This window comes from Triticum aestivum, chromosome 5D (assembly GCF_018294505.1).
Source record: "Triticum aestivum cultivar Chinese Spring chromosome 5D, IWGSC CS RefSeq v2.1, whole genome shotgun sequence".
NCBI classification, from domain to species: domain Eukaryota; kingdom Viridiplantae; phylum Streptophyta; class Magnoliopsida; order Poales; family Poaceae; genus Triticum; species Triticum aestivum.
The window spans coordinates 434,033,559-434,056,480 of record NC_057808.1 but is presented as its reverse complement, the minus strand read 5'-3'; the positions used below and the strand labels follow the sequence as shown (position 1 = coordinate 434,056,480).

General features: G+C 45.2%; 1 protein-coding gene across 5 annotated transcripts; it reads right to left on the bottom strand.

Annotated features, from left to right (window-relative positions):
• Positions 1-3,815: 3,815 nt before the first annotated feature.
• On the bottom strand, positions 3,816-22,846 carry LOC123122432 (serine/arginine repetitive matrix protein 2). Of its 5 annotated transcripts, XM_044542631.1 has the most exons (20): positions 21,847-22,845; positions 21,665-21,719; positions 14,007-19,586; positions 13,786-13,899; positions 13,107-13,673; positions 12,035-12,994; positions 11,809-11,922; positions 11,136-11,696; positions 10,793-11,023; positions 10,488-10,667; positions 10,005-10,415; positions 9,738-9,884; positions 8,975-9,595; positions 8,406-8,834; positions 8,033-8,233; positions 7,053-7,757; positions 6,692-6,892; positions 5,728-6,435; positions 5,359-5,562; positions 3,816-5,091 (listed from the first exon to the last, which is right to left on the bottom strand). In XM_044542631.1, exons 1-20 carry the CDS (start codon positions 22,003-22,005, stop codon positions 4,160-4,162), a joined length of 13,080 nt encoding a protein of 4,359 aa, XP_044398566.1. In that variant the 5' UTR covers positions 22,006-22,845; the 3' UTR covers positions 3,816-4,159. The 5 variants fall into 5 exon arrangements, with proteins under 5 accessions (XP_044398566.1, XP_044398565.1, XP_044398567.1 ...); XM_044542630.1 differs by having other exon boundaries at positions 10,005-10,667; positions 21,847-22,844; XM_044542632.1 differs by lacking the exon at positions 11,809-11,922 and having other exon boundaries at positions 10,005-10,667; positions 21,847-22,846.
• Between the last annotated feature and the right edge of the window lie 76 nt (positions 22,847-22,922).

Genomic DNA, 22,922 nt, shown 5'->3' with positions numbered 1-22,922 from the left:
ATCACATGGTGATGTGAACTATTGATGTTAAATCACATGGCGATGTGAACTAGATTATTAACTCTAGTGCAAGTGGGAGACTGAAGGAAATATGCCCTAGAGGCAATAATAAAGTTATTATTTATTTCCTTATATCATGATAAATGTTTATTATTCATGCTAGAATTGTATTAACCGGAAACTTGATACATGTGTGAATACATAGACAAACAGAGTGTCACTAGTATGCCTCTACTTGACTAGCTCCTTGATCAAAGATGGTTATGTTTCCTAGCCATAGACATGAGTTGTCATTTGATTAACGGGATCACATCATTAGGAGAATGATGTGATTGACTTGACCCATTCCGTTAGCTTAGCACTCGATCGTTTAGTAAGTTGCTATTGCTTTCTTCATGACTTATACATGTTCCTATGACTATGAGATTATGCAACTCCCGTTTACCGGAAGAACACTTTGTGTGCTACCAAACGTCACAAAGTAACTGGGTGATTATAAAGGTGCTCTACAGGTGTCTCCGAAGGTACTTGTTGGGTTGGCGTATTTCGAGATTAGGATTTGTCACTCCGATTGTCGAAGAGGTATCTCTGGGCCCTCTCGGTAATGCACATCACTTAAGCCTTGCAAGCATTGCAACTAATGAGTTTGTTGCGAGATGATGTATTACGGAACGAGTAAAGAGACTTGCCGGTAACGAGATTGAACTAGGTATTGAGATACCGACGATCGAATCTCGGGCAAGTAACATACCGATGACAAAGGGAACAACGTATGTTGTTATGCGGTTTGACCGATAAAGATCTTCGTAGAATATGTAGGAGCCAATATGAGCATCCAGGTTCCACTATTGGTTATTGACCGGAGACGTGTCTCGGTCATGTCTACATAGTTCTCGAACCCGTAGGGTCCGCACGCTTAAAGTTAGATGACGGTTATATTATGAGTTTATGTGTTTTGATGTACCGAAGGAGTTCGGAGTCCCGGATGAGATCAGGGACATGATGAGGAGTCTCAAAATGGCCGAGACGTAAAGATTGATATATTGGACGACTATATTCGGACTTCGGAAAGGTTCCGAGTGATTCGGGTATTTATCGGAGTACCGGAGAGTTACGGGAATTCGCCAGGGAGAAGTATTGGGCCTTATTGGGCCATACGGGAATAGAGGAGAGAGGCCAAAAGGAAGGAGGCGCGCACCCCCCCTCTGGTCCGAATTGGACAAGGGGTGCAGCCCCCTTTTCCTTCTCCCTCTCCCCCTCTTTCCTTCTCTCCTACTCCAACAAGGAAAGGAGGAGTCCTACTCCCGGTGGGAGTAGGACTCCCCCCTTGGCGCGCCCTCCTCCTAGGCCGGCCGCCTCCCCCCTTGCTCCTTTATATACGGGGGCAGGGGGCACCCCAAAGACACAACAATTGATCTCTTGATCTCTTAGCCGTGTGCGGTGCCCCCCTCCACCATAATCCACCTCGATAATATCGTAGCGGTGCTTAGGCGAAGCCCTGCGTCGGTAGAACATCATCATCGTCACCACGCCGTCGTGCTGACGGAACTCTCCCTCAAAGCTCGGCTGGATCAGAGTTCGAGAGACGTCATCGAGCTGAACGTGTGCTGAACTCGGAGGTGCCGTACGTTCAGTACTTGATCGGTCGGATCGTGAAGACGTACGACTATATCAACCGCGTTGTGTTAACGCTTCCGCTTTCGGTCTACGAGGGTACGTGGACAACACTCTCCCCTCTCGTTGCTATGCATCACCATGATCTTGCGTGTGCGTAGGAATTTTTTTGAAATTACTACGTTCCCCAACAGTCGGGGCGACGACGGAAGACCTCGGGGCGGTCGCGGGGACCGCGGGCCGCGGCGTTACAGCCCGAAGGGGCAGTGCAGCGGCACAGCGCAAGTCGGTGCAACCGCGAGGACGGCCTCGGGCGGCGGCGGGGACCGTGTATCGTGGCACTACGGCCGAAGGGGCGATGCAGCGGCGACACACTGAGTCGATGCAGCCACGAGGAGAACCACGGGGCGGCAGTGCTGCGGCCCGACAGGGCGTCGCAGCGGCAGCCCGATGCTCGATCGGTGGAGAGGCGCGCTGCACCCGGGACGGTCTTCACGGGACCAGCGGAGGCGCGCGCAACCGACGGGTCAGGTCGGTCGTGCGGCATAGATGGGGCGGATCACGGCGGCGAGCGGGTGATCAAGCCGATCGCGTGCGAGGTCAGGGATGACGCTCGGCAGAGGCGGGGTGGCGGCGGAGTCCGAGATGAAGCCGGCGATGACGGATGGGACGGCGTGCGGACGAGCGCGTCAGCGCCGGGACCCGGGCTGCCAAAACAGCGCTGGCGCCAGGGCAGCAAGGCCCGAGCGACCTACATAACTGCGGCGCCCGAGCTGAGGCAGCCGACGAGCCTGACGTGGCCGGCCCGACGCAGCCGGGGACGAAGCCGGCGAGGCAAACCGCAGGGCCGTCGTGCAAACGCGGCGGAGGCGGGTGGTGTCGATCGATGGGTGGGGCGACGCGCGAACGGCGGCTATGATGGGCCGCCGCATGGCGCGAGGCCGCCGGGTCAGGGCGATGCAGGAGTCCCGGTCGGAGCAGCGCGGAGACGGCCGGCGCAGGGCGACGGGCGGGCCGACGCACGGACGGCGGCTGGCCCTGACGGGGCCGCCTTGGCGCGCATGGCCGTCGGGTCGGAGGAGAGGCCGGTTGGTCGCGTTGGGCTCGAAGTAGAGGCGCGCGGGGGTCGACGGCGGCGGCGGGCGACGCAAACCGATCAAGCATAGATAAAAACCAAAAAAATGCCGATCAAGATGACCGGCGAGAAAGAGAAAAACCTGAAGCAAGGGCTTGGGAAAAAGATTCTCTACAGCAGCCGGTCAACACGACCGGCGGACGAACCCTAGGTACGGGCGGCGCGGCCCCAGCGGCGGTCATGAAGGCCGACCCCCCGAGGGCGGCACGAAGCGGAAGCGTCGGGCGACGGCTAGGATTTGGATCGATTATGCTGATACCATGTTAGAAGGGAGGGAGAGGGATTGTTGGCGGAATATGATAGATGTATTACTAAGCCTCGAGGACGAGTATATATTGAGTACAAGACTTGAAGGGCAAGAAGCCTCTTCTAAAAATAAGGTAGGAGACGGATTATAAATTCTAGACTACCAAATATAAGTAATCCAAATATATCTGTAACAGGGGCAGGCCGGCGAGGGCATGGGCTGGCCGTGTTTGCTCCAGTGCGTGGGCACACGCCGTTCAGGCCTGCTGCTTCACCAAGATAATCTGTTGGCCTAGTTTTGCTAATACCATGAGAGAGAATGAGGTCCAAAAAAATATCATGAGAGAATTCGTGGTGCCACTGCATTAGTATCGTCTGCTTGCATCATCTTCTTTAGTTGTTTGTTCCCTGAATGTTCATATCAACTTCGGAGCTGTTACACTCTAGCGCCTCCACCTAATTTTTCCTGCAGTGTCTGTAACAACAACGCTCGAATACTGTCTAAATATACAAATCAGGATGCTGAAAAAATTACTATCTAGCAAAAAAAAAACTGCAGCCTGTCAGAAATTTCTTCAATGAAAAAGTCGAACGCATCAAGCAAACCAAGTTCAGATGCTCAATCAAGACACACTACACACGCATCAAATTCATGATACAGCAGGAACAGTAAAATCGGCCTTCACATCCACCCTCGTATGTGAATTTGGTAAGTGAACCCAACAACAATTAATCATACGAGGAGAATTGGGTTTGACCAAGGATCATTGCTTACATTAACATCCATATACTTAAAAATCAGCAACTGCAGAGAACCATCTTGAGCATGCCACTGGGATTGATTGCAGTGGAAGAAGTTGATTGCAGAGAACAAAGCTGCCCGTCGCAGTCCCATAATTACAAAAAATCAGACAGAATACAGTCACTTTCACGAGCAAACAAGCTGCCAATTTTCAACAGAAAGAGCAGGAAAAAAGTTACTGCTACATGACAATGGCCCCATTCGAGGATGACAAGAGGACGGGCCTTATTATCTGAACAAAACAAAGCCATGAAAAAACAAGACAGAGAGGTGAGTGAGTTCCCAAACAGACTTCTCCTTGATATTTATTCAGGGGCGCACTCCAGCATCATGTGTTGGTTGAGGAGCCATGCCGCCGTGATTCATGACGATGGATTATTATCGTCCGTGTCGGCGGACTTGGTGTCATCAGTTGCCCCGTCCAATTTGCTGGAGTCTGTGCCTCTGTTCCGGGTAGAAGAGGAAGTTTGGTCTTCCAGTTTGTCTGAGGTTTCTGACTGAGATTGACTAGTGATACCCTTATTGCTTGGTGGGAGATCGCTTTCTTCAGGCTGCCCGGTTTCAGAGGCTGGCGACATGATTTCGCCACCTCGAGTTTTGCCTTCCGGCTGTGCTTGTTGCCTGGGTTCTTCAGGAGTTCTCGAGCTGCTCTCAGGTTTATTGTCTGCCTGGATGATATTTGGAGCATCTTTAGTTGGTTCATAGCTATTGTTTGTGTCATTGCTCTGCCGCTGAGCCCTCCGGACATTTTCTCCCTGTTGTTGTTCCAAAGCAGCTCTTTGAGATGCTCCATTTGTGTTTTCGGGATAGTCAGTTGAAGTGTCTTGTGCCTCAGTTTCTTCCATTTGCTTTCGGTTGTCCTGTCTTGGTTGAAAAAAATCTTGGTCAGCCTGTTGTTGGTTTCTGAATCCCTCAGCTGCCTGAATGTTTTCCTTCATAGGTGACCGTTGGTTGAGAGGTGATGGTTGTATATCTCCAGATGCTAAGATGTTTGGGCTTGCGGTTTCACTGGCTTCTATGCTGTCATCTCTAGATGATCTAGTGCTGGATTGCTGCTGCTGCTTCGGTTTTTCTTCAGGTGATGTCCTTTCGAGGTTCTTTTGAGGAAATGGTGATACTGAATCATCAGAGGGTGCTCCTTTAACTGCACTATTTTCAGATTGACCAACTGCTTGGCTGGGTGACAGACTAACATTTGATTTTGTGTTGGCCTGGTCACCTTTGATCATAGTGGGCTTCCCATCGCTTGACAAATCAAAGGAACCTTCAACTGGAGGCTGAACTGTATCCGTACCTGATTTAGAGGCAAGAAATTTCATGACCGTTAGTTGTGCAAGTACAGACTTTTGTCCTAACATTACGCGCGAACTATGAAGGTAGAGTTGCATTCTATATGCTTTATTTCCAAACTGGCATAGGTTCATTGATCAGGGATTAACTCGTTTGGAGTCTGAACTACTAAGTTCCCACATTGTCCCTTGGTGTTGTTCAGACTAATTTCTCAAGTTTGTGAGCTAAAACAAATCTGTATGCTGAATAAATCTACAATAATTGTTCTTACCTGTCAAAGGAAGAATTGGTTTCTCTGACTTAGAGAGATAAGCATCAGGGCTAGATTCTTGTATTTTCTCTGAAGGAGGCATAGCATCTGAACTTGCGGTCTCTCTCAAGCCTGCTGGTGATAAATTGGTTTGACCGGTGTTAGCAATATCTCTCCTTGATTCAACAGGAGGAGGCAACTGAGGAGACCGAGTTGAATCTTTTTCTGCAAAGTACAGTAATGAGTAGTGTTGGTTAATTAAAGGTGTGCAGAAGTTGTCAGATCTAAGATGGTCCAGTAAAAGGTGCATACATTGTCCATACAAAATAGACTGATTATCTAGTGTAGTAAATTTATGTTTAGCAGTGGCTGCTGCACATGTTGTGGTACCTTGCGGAGTATCTGGAGTTGGTGCTGGGCTAGTCAGAGGTGTCACAAGTTCTTGATCAGTGGAGGGTGGTCTTGGTGACTTGATCTTTTCCGAGAAAACAACAGGTGCATTCTGAGTTTCTGCAGGAGGCTGTGCCTGTGAATTACGTAAAGAACTTGTGGCTGGCCCATCACCACTTGTACGATTAGCATCACCACTGGTTGGTGCTGAATCAGGATTAATTTCTTCATGCTGGTCAGATCCAGTGTCTTGTGCCTCAGTTTCTTCAGTCTGCCTTTTGTTGTCCTGTGTTGATTGAAAGACAGGGTCAGCCTGTTGTTGTTTTCTGGATCTTTCAGCTGCCTGATTGTTTTGCTTGAGTGGAGAAGGTTGTATATCTCTGGATGTTGTCAAGATATTTTGGCTTGCGATTCCACTGGATTCTATGCTATCATCTTTAGTTAATCTAGTGCTGGACTGGTCAGTTTGCTGCTGCTGGTTCGATTTTTCTTCAGGTGATCTTTTTTCAAGGTGTTTTTCAGGAAATGATGATACTAACTCATCTGAGAGTGGTCTTTCAACTGCACTTTCAGACTCACCAACTGGCTGGCTGGCTGAGAGACTGACACTTGATATTGTATTCACCTGGTCACCTTTGATCATAGTAGGTTTTCCATCGCTCGGCAAATCAAAGGCAGCTACTTCTGGAGGCTGAACTGGATCTGTACCTGTAATACAAGGACAAAACCGTTAGTTGTGGAAGTACAAAATTTTGTGCTATCATTATCTCTATCAAGGCAAAATAGTGTTGTGTATGGTTTATGCTACAGGTTCAATGAGGAGGGATCACTCGTTAGGAGTATAGTGAGTTTCCACATTTTCCTTGGTGTAGTTCAGCATGATCTTGCAAAAGTTTTCAGCTGTAACTTTATGGGCTAAAACAAAAATCTCTTACTGAATAAGTCTAGGGCATTACAGTTTTACCTTTCATGGGAAGTTCTTTCTCCGACTTGGTGAGATAATCATCAGGCCTAGATTCTTGTATTTGCTCTGAAGAAAGTGTAGCATCTGAACTCGCAGGGCCTCGCAGGCCTGCTTCTGATATATTGGTTTTATCAGCATTAGCAACATTTTTCCTTGATACAACAGAGGGAGTAAACTGTGAAGCATGATTTGAATATTGATCTGCAGTACATTGATTATCAGTGTTAACAGTGAAACAGTAATTTATTTATGTTGCGCAAAAATTGCCTGATCCTTAATTGCCAGTAAAAGACGCAGACAGAAAATACCAATTATCTAGTGGAGTAAATTTATGTGTTTAGCAGTGACTGCTTAGCGTTACCTTGCGGAGAATCTGGAGCTGGTGTTGGGTTAGTCATAGGTTTCATGACTTCTTGATCAGTGGAGAGTGGTCTTGGTGACTCCTTTTCCGAGTAAACAGCAGGTACATTCTCAGTTCCTGCAGAAGGCTGTGCCTGTGAATCACGTAAAGAACTTGTGGTTGGCCCATCACCGCTTGTACGATGAGCATCACCACTGGTTGGTGCTGAATCGGCCCTAATCACTTCAGGCTTGTCAAATCCAGTGTCTCGTGCCTTAGTTTCTTGAATTTGTGTTCTGTTATCCTGTATGGATTGAAAGACAGCTTGGTCAGACTGTTGTTGGTTTCTGGATCCTTCAACTGCCTGCATTCTTTCCTTGAGAGGTGAAGGTTGTATATCTCTAGACGTTGTTGAGGTGTTAGGGTTTCTAGTTCCACTGGCTTCGATGTTGTTATCTTCAGATGATCTAGTGGTGGACTGGTCTGTTTGCTGCTGCTGGTTCCATTTTTCTTCAGGTGATGTTTTCTCGAGGTTCTTCTGAGGGAATGATGATACTAACTCTGCAGAGATTGGTCCTTTAACTGCACTATTTTTGGATTGACCAACTTCTTCGCTGGCTGAGGGACTGACATCTGATATTGTGCTGACCTGATCACCTTTGATCATAGGGGGCTTTTCACCGCTCGATAAATCAAAGGAAGCTTCATGTGGAGGCCGAACTGGATCTGTATATGATTTGAGAACAATGTTTCATCACCTTTAGTTGTGTAAGTACACACGTTTGTCCTAACATTAAAAATGAAGGAACAGATGCATTTTACATGGTTTATGCGGAATTGTTACAGGTTCAATGAGCAGGGATCACTCATTAATAGTCTAGCAAGTTTCTACATTGTCCTTAGTGTTGTTCAGCATGATCTCGTAAGAGATTTTAGATTCAACATCATGGGCTAAAACAAAATTCTGTATACTGAATAAGTCTAGGGCATTACTGTTTTACCTTTCATAGGAAGTGGTTTCTCTGACTTGGTGAGATAAGCATCGGGGCTAGATTCTTGTATTTCCTTTGAAGGAAGTTTAGCATCTGAACTCGGGGGCTCTCGCAGGCCTGCTTGTGATACATTGGTTTGATCAGCATTAGCAACATCTTTCCTTGATACAAGAGAGGGAGAAAACTGTGAAGAACGATTTGAATCTTGATCTGCAGTACATCAATGATCAGTGTTAACAGTGTAAAGATGATTAATTTCTATAGCACAAAAAATGCCTGATGTAAAATTGACGAGTAAAAGGTGCGCCAAAAGAACAGATTATTTAGTGGAGTAAATTTAATAATTTGTGTTTAGCAATAGTTGCTTCATGCAGTGTGATACCTTGCGGAGCATCTGGAGCTGGTGCTAGACTAGCCATAGGTTCTTGATCAGTGGAGGGTGGTCTTGGTGACTTGGTATTTTCCAAGAAACCATCAGGTACATTCTGAGTTCCTGCAGGAGGCCGAGCCTGTGAATCACGTACAGAGCTTGTGGCTGGTTCATCGCCACTAGTACGATGAACATCACCACCAATTGGTGCTGAATCAGGCCTAATGTCTGAGTTTTGTGCTTGGCTAGATGGAAGTGACATCTTTTCATCACCAGCACCACGCAGATCAGGAATTCTTTGTTTGTCTGGAGTAGGAGTTATTCCTCGTTGACCACTTATAGGCCGTGCCTCGTTAGTTTGACCGGATGCAGCAACAATACCATCTTCTTTTGTTGGCTCAACAAAGAAAGGCCTTTGTGCAGAACGAGCTATATCTTGAGCTGAAATGCATGGAACAGCCTTACTGTCAGAGCATGTATTTAATCAACTTTTAAAGGAATCATGTTAGACACAATCAAATATAGCTTTGCTAGAATTACTATTGTTTGTCCACACTCATCAGAGTAAAGAGCTTGATTACCTGACAAAGGGGAGTTTTGCCCATCATGAGTTATTTCATCGGATACTAGACCAAATTGAGTGTCTGGTGCTGATGCTGGCACCACTTTAGGTGACATGACATCTTGATCAGCAGAGGGTAGTTTGAAGGACTTAGGGGCATCTTGGTTAGATTTAGAGTAGACTGGAGCCTCAAAAGGTGGTGGTTGCTTAGTTGCTGCAGGTAGCTGCGCCTGTGCCTCTTGATCACGTCGAAGTCTTGTAGTTGGCTGTTCATTACTGCTAGGACCAACATCAACACTCGATGGTAGAATTTGTGCTTGACTAGAAGGTGGAACTGTTTTTTTGTCAACATCAACACTCAATGGTAGCACATCATGTTTTGCATCTGGACGTTGTGCTTGACTAGAAGAGGGAGCTGTCTTTCTGTCGACGAAGGTGCCATGCACATCAGGAGGTGGTCCTTCACGTGGCTCAGAAGCATGTTGATATTGTTCTTCCATCGAAACATTATCAAGTACTGGTTCTGAAATGTCCGGTACATGCTTAATGTCTTGCTGAGCGTTGACTGGTCGAGACACTTTGCTTTCTTCAGCTTCAGCAACAGTAAATTCTTTATTTGTTTCAACAAAAGAAAGTGGTTCTGCAAAATAGAAAGAAGAACTGAGTACTGCCGAGAAATGGCATAATTGTGGTGAGACTGCTAGTTTTGAGGAAAGCTCTTGTTCAATAGTAGGTGTGCTGGAAGGTACACTATTTCTCCAGACTAAAGAAAGGATAATTACCTGATGGAGCTATGCTTTGATCAGCGGGGGTTACTACTTCACTAGTTGCTTGTGACCCCTTGGATTGATTAGGTGCAGCAACAGTGGACTGTTCTTTTTGTGGCTCACTGTAGGAAGACTTCTGTGTAGAGTTAGCTGAATCTTGATCTGAAAATCCGAAAGGGATTTTTTTTTATCAGAGCTGTGGGTTTTTTATGAAGCTTTATTATGTTAAATCAGCTACAAATTTGCTAAAAGGTGCACTGTTTTGCACAGTAAGACCATTACCTTTCAAGGGTAATTTCTGTCCTGGGCGAGCTACTTCCCCTGATGCACCACCAAGATGAGTGTCAGGAGTTGATGCTGAGCCTGTAGCTTGTTGATCAATAGAGGATGGTTTTAGTGACTTGGCTTTGCCTAAGGTGTCAGAAGTTACATCTTGGGTGGATTCGGAGTCATATGGAACCACGAGAGTCGGTGGTGATTGGGTTTCTGCATGTTGTTTTGCTACTTGATTGGGTAAAGATCTTGTGGAAGGCTCATCGCCACGGTTTTGGGTGGGATCAGGTTTTGAGTCTGAACTTTGTGCTTGGCTAGATGGAGGTCTCATAGTCTTTTCACCTATGACACTACGTGAATAAGGGACTAGGCCTTCAGATACCTCAAGATCAGGTTCGGTGCGGTAAACTTGTCCTTTGCCTGGACTTGATTCAACAATATGGTGATCATCAGGAGCAACTTCCTGAAATTTCCCTGAAGTATGGTGGGTACCTGAGGATGGATATTCTGATGTTCCTGGTGCAGGCACTTGTTGACCAATAGTAGGTTGTAAGTCCTTTGTCTGGTCAGGTGTGGCAGAGGAAAGTGGTTTTGCAGAACTTGGATAATTAAGCTCTTTATCCATAGGCTCAGCAGAGGATCTTGATTGCGTAGAACGAGCTGAATCCCGATCTGAAACGCAAGTGGCAGCATTAGTAGTAGCAAGAAAATTATACAAGGGTAACTTTGTATTTTAGAGTAAGTTTTTCTGCATGTAATCATCTATAGGCCTGCATAGTCACACTGAGATAACTAACCTGAGGGTCCGGATTTCTGTTCTGGAAGGGCTACTTCATCAGATCTACCACTCTGAATATCAGCACGTTTGTCTCCCGTGGGATCGTAATCCAAGGTTGGAGTGCCTCGCATACCTTCTGTGTCTTTACCGACAATTGTTGGCAATGTCGGTTCAGCTGCAGCAACGATAGTCTCTTCTTTCTTGGTCTCAGCTGGGGAAGGTTGTTTTGCAGACTGAACTGAATCTTGATCTAAAATGCAAGAAGCGATGTCAGTAAGTAGCAGGATATTTAGTTTTGAGAAAGGTAGCTTGAGGATGCTACAAGGTGTGCTGTTTTCCAACTTGAAAGAGAATATGGTTACCTGATGGGGCAGATTTCTTTACAGCAGGAAATACTTCGCTACCACTGATGGGACGAACATAACTATCAGCTGGTGTTGAATCAGGCCTATATTCTAAAACTGGTGCTTGCCTAGATGGATATTTAGTTATGTCCTTGGCATCTGCAGCACCATAAGCATCAGGAGATGATCCTTCATGTGGTTCAGTAGAGGATCCAGCATAGGAACCTTGTTTTTCACTTGAGACAGATGGCACTGTTAACTCATCAGTGCGATAATTGTCAGGCATAGTTTCCTGGACTTTTGCTGAAGCAATTTGGGTATTTGAGGCTGGGGAGTCCTTTGTGCCTGGTGCAGGTGCCCTGTCTTTTTTACTAGGGAATGCTTGTGGTGCATGGGAAACTTGTTCATGACTTGGAAAAGGTGGTATTGATGAATCATCAGTGGGAACATTATCAAGGGTGGGTTGCTGGATTTTCCTAGTAGCATGATGGGAATCTGAGGATGGAACTTGTTTTGTGATTGGCGCAGATGGTCTCGCTTCTTGACGAAAAATTGTCTGTGGTTTCTCAGGTTTTTTATCTGAAACTCATGAAGCAAACAATTAGCTTTGACGATCTTTCATGTTTCTAATCCCCCTTGGTCTGTTAGAAGGTTTATATATTTTAGCCAATGCTTGAGAGTAACTAGTCACCTGATGGAGCAAATTTCTGCTCAGGAAGTTGGGCCTTCGAAGTTGGCGCTGGTCCAGCTGTAGGTGTCATGCCTTCAGTTGAAGTTGGTCGTGCAGCACGAGCTAATTTTTTATCTGAAATTCATGAAGCAAACAATTAGCTTTGACGATATTTTCATGTTCCTAATCCTCCCTCGTTGACCTAGAAGGTTCACATTTTAGTCAATACTTAAGAGAAACTGGTCACCTGATGGAGCAAATTTCTCTTCAGCAAGCTGGGCCTTCGAAGTTGGCGCTGGTGCCTTGCCTTCAGTTGAAGTTGATTTTGCAACATTGGTTTTGTCCAAGGCATCACTAGGTACATCTTGGGTTGATACCGAGTCACGTGGAGCATCAAAAGGTGATTGTGCTTGAGTTGATTCAGGTGGTTGTGCCCCTTGATCATGCAGAGTTGGTGCTTGCATTTGTACTGGTTCTCCATCTCTCTCAGCTCTGTCAGCTGCTGAGAATGATGATGGAGCACTCAGAACATCGGGTGTTCGTGCTCCTGGTCGTGCAGGTGGTGCCATTCTTTGCTCTTTTTCTACCATCTCACTGGCACCCCGAGCACTGGGTATTGATTGTTCACTCATTGGTGTTGGCTTTTGATCAATGGTAGACCCACCCAGCACATCATCACCAGAATTGGGAGTTATACCTTGTAGCGGCACAGATGTGCGCTGCCATTGACCAATGGTGGAAGGTTTGCTGGACATATCTCCATCGGGAGCTGCTTCCTGTGATAGTTCAGTGGCACGTTGGACTTGGGAAGTTGGTTCTTGGCCCAATAGAGGTGGTGCTCCTTTTTGCTCATCAACAGTGTCTCCGTTAAAAGGCTCTTCAGTAGGATGATCATCACGAACTCTTGCTCTGGGTGGAGCTGGAGGAGTACTTGATTTATCTTTAGGATCTTGTTGACGCTTTGGTGTAGAATCATCTGCTCTGCCACCAGTTGGGAGGGTTTGAGGTTGCTCATGGCTGTCTTGGGCAACAAGATGGTCCTCCTGATAAGCAGAAGGTGTTCTCTCCGCCTTGATAGGGCGCCGAGAACCTTGCGTGTCTTTACCGATGGTTGTGGGCAGTGTGGGTCCAGCTGCAGAAACGATAGTCTCTTCTTTCCTAGTCTCAGCTGAGGAAGATTGTTGTGCAGACTGAATTGAATCTTGACCTAAAAAGCAAGAAGAGATGTCAGTACGTAGCAGGATATTTAGTTTTGAGAAAGGTAGCTTTAGGATCCTAGAAGGTGCACTGTTTTTCAACTTGAAAGAGAATCTGGTTACCTGATGGGGCAGATTTCTTCACAGCAGGAAATACATCGCTACCACTGGTGGGACGAACATAACTATCAGATGGATATTTAGTTATGTCCTTGTCATCTGCAGCGCCATGAGCATCAGGAGATGGTCCTTCCTGTGGTTCAGTAAAGGGTCCAGCATAGGAACCTTGTTTTCCACTCGAGACAAATGGCACTGTTAACTCATCAGTGCGATAATTGTCAGGAATGGCTTCCTGAACATTTTCTGAAGCAATTTGGGTATCTGGGGCTAGAGAGTCCTTTGTGCCTGGTGCAGGTGCCATGTCTTTTTTATTAGGGAATGTTTGTGGTGCATGGGGAACTTGCTCACGACTTGGAAAAGGTGGTATTGGTGAAACATCAGGGGGAAAATTAGCAAGGGTGACATGCTTGATTTTCCTGGTATCATGGTGGGCATCTGAGGATGGAACTTGTTTTGTGATTGGCGCAGATGGTCTTGCTTCTTGACGAAAAATTGTCTGTGGTTTCTCGGGTGCAGAAAAACCAGTACCTTCTTTACTTGATTCAGGCGCAGCACGAGCTACTTTTTTATCTGAAATTCATGAAACGAACAATTAGCTTTGACAATATTTTCATGTTCCTAATCCTCCCTTGGTCAGTTAGAAGGTTCATATTTTAATCAATACTTAAGAATAACTAGTCACCTGATGGGGCAAATTTCTGTTCAGCAAGTTGGGCCTTGAAAGTTGGCTGTGGTCCAGCTGTAGGTGGCATGCCTTCAGTTGAAGTTGGTTGTGCAGCACGAGCTAATTTTTGATCTGAAATTCATGAAGCAAACAATTAGCTTTGACGATCTTTTCATGTTTCTAATCCTCGCTTGGTCAGTTAGAAGGTTCATATTTTAGTCAATATACTTAAGAGTCACCTGATGGAGCAAATTTATGTTCAGCAAGTTGGGCCTTCAAAGTTGGCGCTGGTCCAGCTGTAGGTGTCATGCCTTCAGTTGAACTTGGTTTGGCAGATTTGGTTTTGCCCAAGGTGTCACGAGGTACATCTTGGGTTGATACAGAGTCATGTGGAGCATCAAAAGGGGGTTGTGCTTGAGTTGATTCAGGTGGTTGTGCCCCTTTATCACGTGGAAATCTTCTGACACGTGCATCGTCACTGGTAGGTTGAGCATTTACAGGGGTAGCTGTTGAACCGGGCCAAGGGCCTGAACCTTGTGCTTCACTAGCAGGCAATGCTGTCTTGTTGTCAACAGTAGCATCATGAGTTGACAGACTGTCATCCCGAACATCTTCACTGGTCATGGCTACATCATGCTTAGCTTTCAAGGCATTCCATCTTTGGGCATCAGATTTGTTCGCAAACTCTTGATCACTAGTGTCACGAGCATCAGGAGTTGCTCTTCTGGTAGGCACTGAAGTAGGACGAGCATGCTGAGTAGGTGCTTGCATTTGTACCGGCTCTCCATCTCTTTCAGCCGTGTCAGCTCTTGAGAATGATGACGGAGCACGCTGAACATCGGGCGTTTGTGCTCCTGTTCGTGCAGGTGGTACCATTCTTTGCTCTTTTTTGACCATCTCATTGGCACGCCGAGCACTGGGTATTGATTTTTCACTCATTGGTGTTGGCTTTTGATCAATGGTAGACCCACCCAGCACATCATCACCTTGTAATGGCACAGATGTGCGCCGCCATTGATCAATGGTGGACAATTCACCATCAGGAGCTGCTTTCTGTGACAGTTCTGTGGCACGTTGGACTTGGGAAGTTGGTTCTTGGCCCAATAGAGGTGGTGATCCTTTTCGGTCATCAACAATGTCTCCTTTAAATGGCTCTTCAGTAGGATGATCATCACGAACTCTTGCCCTTGGTGGAGCTGGAGGAGTACTTGATTTCTCTTCAGAAATAGATGGAACCACAGGATCTTGTTGATGCTTTAGTGTAGAGCCATCTGCTCTCCCACCAGTTGGGAGGGTTTGAGGTTGCTTATGGCTATCTTGGCCAACGAGATGGTCCTCCTCATAAATAGAACGTGGTCTCTCCACCTTGATAGGGCTCCGAGAATCTGCAGGTTGTGCTTTGGATGGTGTGGGTGAGGTGGATGTAGAATGGGGAGTCCTTCTTTCTCCATATGTGTCATGAGCATCTCTGGACACCATTTTCTTTGGTGCAGAAACAGTGTCTCTACCTTCTCTGTCTTTATCCTGGACATCTTCTTCCTCTTCTGCTTGCTGTGACAGAGGACGTGCAGTTTCTCTACCTTCTCTGTATTTATCCTGGGCATCTTCTTCCTCTTCTGCTAGCTGTGACAGAGGACGTGCAGTTCGTGGGGTGTCAGTGTGTCTTGCTCTGACAGATGGTGCAGAATCAGCAACCTTTTTTTCTTCAGTGATGTCTTCATCTCCAATCTGCCTTGGCCCAAAATCAGTGTCTGCAGCTTGCCTAGTGCTATCTTCAACATAAGGATGAGTCTTGTCAAATGCTGAAGTTTTGCTACGAGAATCTTCAACCTCTTTTCTTGATCTCAAAGGCTGCTCCCTAGATGACATGGAATCAGCAGGTTTTGAATCTTGAAATCTCACATTAGCATCATGAGAAGTTGTCCGCCTAGGTGCTGGAGCAGTGCCCCTAGGTTGCTTGATGGTGTCTTCATCACTTGGAGACCTTCTTTTAGATGGTGGAGTCACACTGGGACCACCTTCAGTTGCTATTTTCTCTCTTGGAGTGGGTGCAGCTTGCCAAGTATCTGAAGATTGTTCTCTATACGACACAGGATCACTGGGCTTTGTTTCTTTGTAGGTGCCTTGAGCATCTTGACCCACAATTTGCCTTGGCTTAAAACCATTATCCCTAGATTGTTTGGTGGTGTCTTCAACATCGGAGTGTCTCTTTTTGACTGGTGCAGTTGAACGAGGATCTTCAGTTGCTTCTTTCTTCCGCGATGGAGCATCAGCTCTCTGAGAATACAAAGGTTGCCCTCGTGATGGAGCATCAGCAGCTTCTTTCTTCCATGATGGAGCATCAGCTCCCTGAGAATCCAAAGGTTGCCCTCGTGATGGTGCAGAATCAGAATTTTTTGTTTCTTCAAAGGTAACTTTTGATTTCTTGGCGACATCTTTGGCATCAGGGTATCTCTTTTGCAATGGTGTGGAATCAGCAACCTTTGACTCTCTAAAGACATCCCTAGCACCTTGAGCTGCTATATGTGTTGGTATAGAAGCAGGGGCTCTAGGTTGTTTGCTGGTTTCTTCAACTCTTGGATATCTTGTTGGGGATGTTTGAGCTGTCCTTTCTGGTCCTTGCACCAGTTGTCCATCCATGCCTACTGGTTCTTGTGCAAGAGGCCGAGTGTTTGCTTGTTCTGTATCTTGTGATGAGATATGTTGCACATCTTTGCTAGGTTTTTCTTGTTGAGTAGGAGGCATAAAATCATCAGTTTCTCCCTTTAGGTTACTCAAACCAGTTGTAGCAGCATGCCACTGCTCAGACTGCAGTTTCTGATGAGCATGCTTAGCTTGTTTGGCCGAATCTTCATCATCAGAATATCTTTTCTTGGATGGTGAAGCAGTAGTTAGAGGATCTTCAGTTGGCCGTTGCTTTTGTGGAGGAGCATCAGCTTGCCGATGATCTGATGTTTGTGCTTCAAATGATGCAGAATCAGTCATCTTTGTTTCTTCAAAGGCATCTTGAGACATCATCCGCTTTGGAGCAGCAGCGCCTCTATCTCGCTTCCCATTATATGGATCATCTGTATCTCCTGTTTGCAATGGTGTACTTGCACCATAACCATCTTCATCCAAAAATTGGTTAGGTGGACGAACATCAGCCAGATGAGAATCCAATGGATGTGCTTTGGATGATGATTCCACAGTTTCTTCTTCTTCGGTGCTGCCTTGGGCATCATGAGGCACTATTGGCCTTGATGCAGGACTCTTCCTACCCTGCTGGAAAACCTCTTGAGCAGCTAGGTATGGTGCAGTTGCACGTCGAGAGCCTTCAGATGCTGCTTGCTTGGGTGGAGGAACAGCATCATGTGGAGCATTGACAGGATGTGGTCTAGATGATGAAGAGTGGTAAGTTCCTATTCCTTCAGAGGTATCATATGGATCTTGAGCCCTTGTTCGCCTTGGTGCAGATGCAGTTTCTCTGGCTTCCTGGTTGGTATCATGATCATCACCATATAATGGAATAGCTTGAGTGTCATCTCGTACACGCTTTGGGAGAGGAGCATTTTTTCTGTGGTCAACAGGGAACCTTCTTGCTTCCACAGCATCCTTTCGTGCAGGGCCTTCAGACGTTGCTCGCTTGGGCGGAGGAACAGCGTCATGTGGAGCATTGACAGGTTGTGATCTAGATGATGTTCCTTCAGAGGTATCATATGGATCTTGAGCTCTTGCTCGCCTTGGTGCAGATGCAGTTTCTCTGGCTTCCTGGCTGGTATCATCATCATATAATGGAATAGCTTGAGTGCCATCTTGTACATGCTTCGGGAGGGGAGCATCTTTTCTGCGGTCAGCAGGAAACCTTCTTGCTTCTACAACATCCTTTCGTGCATAAGGGCCTTCAGATGTTGCTCGCTTGGGCGGAGGAACAGCGTCATGTGGAGCATTGACAGGTTGTGATCTAGATGATGTTCTTTCAGAGGTATAATATGGATCTTGAGCCCTTGCTCGCCTTGGTGCAGATACAGGTTCTCTGGCTTCCTGGCTGGTATCATCATCATCATCATCATATAATGGAATAGCTTGAGTGTCATCTTGTACACGCTTCGGGAGGGGAGCATCTTTTCTGCGGTCAACACGGAACCTTCTTGCTTCCACAACATCCTTTCGTGCATAAGGGCCTTCAGATGTTGCTCGCTTGGGCGGAGGAACAGCATCATGTGGAGCACTGATAGGTTGTGATCTAGATGATGTTCCTTCAGGGGTATCATATGGATCTTGAGCTCTTGTTCGCCTTGGTGCAGATGCAGTTTCTCTGGCTTCCTGGTTGGTATCATCATCATCATATAATGGAATAGCTTGAGTGTCATCTCCTGCACCCTTAGGGAGAGAAGCATCTTTTCTGCGGTCAGCAGGGAACCCAGCTGCAGCAGCATGCCACTGCTCAGACTGCAGTTTCTGATGAGCTTCAGTTGAATGGGGCTTCTCAGGAGAAGTATATGTAACTCTCTGGTCAGTAGCTCTACTAGAAATATTTCCAACAGGTCTTTGTGAAGTACGCTCAGTGTATCGAACTGATTTCTTATCCTCAGTATCAGCATTAGGGGCTGTGTTCTCAGTCCAGAAACCTGACGCCCTGAGTCGGTCAGAATCTTCTTTAGCTGATCTTGGACTGGTTTCGGCATGATCAATGGCATTGCTTGGCCCATCAGTTTCAGATATCTCGTCCAGCATTTCTGAAGGTTTTGATGAGGTGGGTCCAGTATAAGGTTCTGCTTCATCAGTATGTCTGCTTGCCTCATAGAAATCAAACACATGAAGGTTATTAGGTGCTTTTTTGGATGAACTTGGCTTGGATTTAGTAGGGAGGTCTATTTCGGTGGCTTCAGAAGTTAGTGAGGCGTCTCCAATTCTGGGCTTATCAACACCAGTTCTTGAGGGCTTCTCAGTAGTGGTAGGAGAGGTAGCTGGGGTAAAAAAATTGATTCTTCTTTCGACAGGAATAGGAGACTTTTTAGCAATTCTGGGAGTACTTTGGACGGAGGCTGGTGGAGTTTCTTCATGTGTAGTAGAAATGGTAGTATGTTTGCTTCGGACATCTGAAGGTTTATGAGTAGTAGGGATACTTGGGCTTGAGGAGACTGGTGTTTCATCACGGGAAGTTTCAGTAGGATGAGGCTCCTCTGCTTGAGGAGCCTTGGGAGCGATGATACTAGCAGGGGGGCGAACCAATATCGTGTGAGGTTTTGTGCTGGGTTGCTCCCGGGAGTCTAGACGGAACGGGGATCTGCTGGTTGGAGGATGCTGTCTCCGCCACTGACGCCGCTGCTGCTTCTCAAGTTCTTCCTGTTTGCGCTGCTGCTGCTTGTCAAGTTCCTCTTGTTTGTTCTGCCGCTCCACCTCATGCATAACCTTCAGCACCTTCTGCCAAGAACCCCGGCTAGAAATAGCATGCCACCACCTCTGCACATTCTTTCTTGAATCATATAGGTACAGAAACTTTTCAGAATTTGTGATGTGGTAGGAGTTTGGCAGGTGTACTAGGTCAGCAAGAGTGAACTTGTTGCCAGCAAGGAATTCACTGTCACCAAGCCTTTGCTCATAAACTTCCAGAACATCTTCTAGCTTTCTCGTCTGCAAGTCTATATCATCATCTTCTTCAGCAACGGGAAAGGCCAAGTGGCAGAACAAGGATCTGCTCGGAGGGTTGAAATTATGCTCTTCATGGTGGAGCCATTCCTCGATGGAAGCCCTCTCAAGGGAATCCTTCCCAAGGAGAAATGGGTATCCATGATCTTCATAAGTCTCTGCTATATGGCGGCAGATATCTCTTGATTCTGGAATTGAAGACAAACATAAATTTCGAATAAGCATAAACTAATGATCATTTTCATGAAGACTTCTTTTCACTAGCACAGAAAAAGTGCCAGAAGAGTGGAATACAAGAAAATCTAGGATAAAGTGTGAACGCCGAGAGCAGTTGAAATTTAAATATATATATATTTCAGTATTAATGATAAAATTTCCTTATTACTGGCAAAATAGACATCAGTTCTACTTTATGTGCCACCAACTATGAGAAATAAGTATGAGGAGCAGTTCATCTTGGATCATGTTGCATCCCCTCTCTTAATGGAAAGTATGTGCTCTCCGGAACTGCCAGGCTCCTTGGGTCACAACATGATCTTCTGGAGTGTCAAAGTATACTGGTTTTATATTCAGCCCACTAAAGTCCTATACCTATTAGCACGCCAAATATTAACGCCTAGTGCTAATAAGAAAGATAGTATGACAATTATTACATCAACTGTCGAAAGAAACTATATTATAGCACATCTTACATAATTATATCTCTGTTGGAACATTTATTTGCTCTTCTATTTTTGTTATATACTTATGCTGGTACATAATTTAAAATATGTTGCTTGAGTGCCTTAAAACCGTATCTAGGACAAGAGGATTGTTGTTGTGATAAAAAAAACACAGCATGAGAAAAATTATGTGTTCATTTGGATAAAACCCGCTCACTGTCCTTGGCATGGCAACATGTACTAAAGCCAAAATTCTTCAGGCACAATTCAGCATACATATTTTCACAGTTGGCAAGTTTAAAGAAAGCAATTTCCCATCTTGACTGAAATGCTAACAGTTTACAGTTTAATCGGTCAAAAGGACATCATAGCTTAATCAAAAATGGACGGCATAGCTTAATCAAACATCATTGTCTATACAGCTTAAATAATCATATGATCAAAGTCCATCTACACATGAAGAAACATCATTGTCTTTACACATTCCTTAAACTTACCTAACACAAAGAAAAAAAAACTGAAATTCCACCAATAATCATTACTGTCCACTGTAAAAAGCCATTTTAGAACAGCTTCCATGATTGCAGTTTCATAATGAGCTCCTGACAAGCACTGAAATATACAGACTGGAACATGTACATGATTTATGATGTGCCTTTAGTTTGTTATAGTTTGGTTTGGAAGGAAGCTCTTACCTAGCCCCACATAACATGGCTTTCATCTCAAGTTCTTGATGAGATTTTTCAGTGTGGGCTCAGCCAATATATGGGAGAGCTTACATAGTGTTCTAATGCTCGATTTTGTTATTTATTACCACACAAAACATATAGCAGTGACAATATTCATCCTACATATTTTATTTATGAATTACAGGATTGTTTTCCCATACAATCAACACATAACCATGGCAAACCTAGGATTTATCTTCCATGGTCCATGGAAGAGTTTGTCATTGGATAATATTAGTCATACAAAATGTAAAAACAACAACATGATGGGTCATCTAGCTTCTAAGAACAAATTACACGAAAATAAATACTAGTGTTTAGCTGATGGAACAAATTACATCAAAAGAAAATAACAGTGTTTAGCTGATTTGCCGTCCCCAAGTAACATGAATTTCTCTGATCTATTATTTTTATGGAAGCTATATTTCTGGAGTCTGCTTTTATGGCAAGTTAATCATGATCGTAGTTCTTTCAGCGTGATGTAAGTCAGTAAAATTCACAATGCTGTTTTGGAACAAACTATTTGGGAGTCTTTAGGGACAAGCAGGAAGTACTAACTACATTGATTAACTACCATGCAAAATGAAGGAGATAGGGTATGGTGAGTGACTGAGAATGGAGCCTGCATATGCCAAAAGTCTCAAGAATATAATTTGACAACAAACACTAGTGTGCTTTAGCAGATAATACAAAGTTTTGCCAGACTATCTAGATTTTTCACTTGTTTCTGATACAGATTCCTAGTTAAGGCCCAATAAATGTCCTTGTAGCAGGCTAACTAGCAAGATCATTTAACTGTAGGAAAGAAGGATAAGCATCCAGACATGTAGGACTAAAGTGAAATGGTAATTGAACTTCACAAATCTGAAACCTTACCTTCTAGGAATTTATTAGGTCCATCATAGAATGGAACTGGAACATGGCTCGATGCCTGTAGAGTGCACATGAACAAAATGTAATGATGGTATTGAACTGTTTTGCTAGAAACTGATATTAGACTGCCTATGGTCTTGAACAGTTAACTCCGTGCAGAGTTGAGAATTAGAGACACCACGTACCTGAAGTCTGAGTAGGCTCTTGTAAGAGGAGAATGTCTCTCTCTCAAAGTCGATTTCCTTCTCATACAGGCATGCAAGCACCCTTGACACATCCGGTAAGATTATAGATTTCTCATGATACACCTTCACGATTGGTGCTCCAATGCCAAGCCCTGCCATGGTGGCCAGAGCCTAGGTTACCAGTGCTGAAATGAGGTGAAGTATATGTATTAACTCATCCACTGGCCAATATGATAGGTTCCATGACTCTCTGATCAAGCAAAGACAAGATGCTTAAAGTGGGAAAGCAAACGAGGGAATCAATTCAGTAGGACAACAGATCAAAATGAGTGAATATTGACGAGGGGCAAGAAGGAAACAAAGGGAAAAAGAAAAGGCAAAAGGCAGGCCATGGATCTAGCCCTCTAATCATGTTTTACAACAAATTCACCATACAGAAGCCTTTAGCACTTCACATTTTAGGAATTGCTGTGACATCCTAAAACTAGAAAAGTAGTTCCTTGGGAAATCCAACAAGAAGCAGATCTTGTATGTCCTTTTGATCGACACGGAATTTGTGCAGACAATGCAGTCAGGGACTGCAAACAACACATCATGCGACCATTAGTTTTTTTTTTACATGGCCACCAGAAGTTATTGTTTGTAAAAAGAAGCAAACGATCAGTTTTAAGATAATAATACAACCATAACCAAATGGTTATATTGATCTAAACCAACGGCGTAAAACAGGTGCGTTTCATTCGTGGAGTACTAGGTAAAAACAGTGGCTCCGCAGGCCAAGAGTAAAAGCTAAGCTCTGTCGCCTGCCGCAACACCACTTTATTCATTTCTTGGCCCTTTCATCCAAGGGGAGCAGGAAAGTAAGCTGGTGATGCAAGTTTAGCATCATAAGGGCCACGGAGCATCACAAGGAACAAGAATCTTGGCACGAATGAGCAGCCAACCCCCACTCATCTTTGTTCAGAGGAGAGTTGGGCATGCATGCGCCTTCGCCATTTCACAAGACAATAACACGCAGCACGCTGATAAGAACATCAGGATAGCATCATACCGAGACGGAAATTTTGTTGGGGAAA

What these genes read in the sequence shown, in the direction of transcription:
- LOC123122432 (XM_044542630.1), bottom strand. Translation starts at nt 22,005, where the DNA reads ATGGCAGGGCTTGGCATTGGAGCACCAATCGTGAAGGTGTATCATGAG. An exon ending in AAAGAAATCTGCCCCATCAG is followed by an intron (nt 11,024 to 11,135) that starts GTAACCATATTC and finishes CTTGCATTTTAG; the next exon opens with ATCAAGATTCAGTTCAGTCT. An exon ending in AGCTCCAGATTCTCCGCAAG is followed by an intron (nt 6,893 to 7,052) that starts GTAACGCTAAGC and finishes AATGTACTGCAG; the next exon opens with ATCAATATTCAAATCATGCT.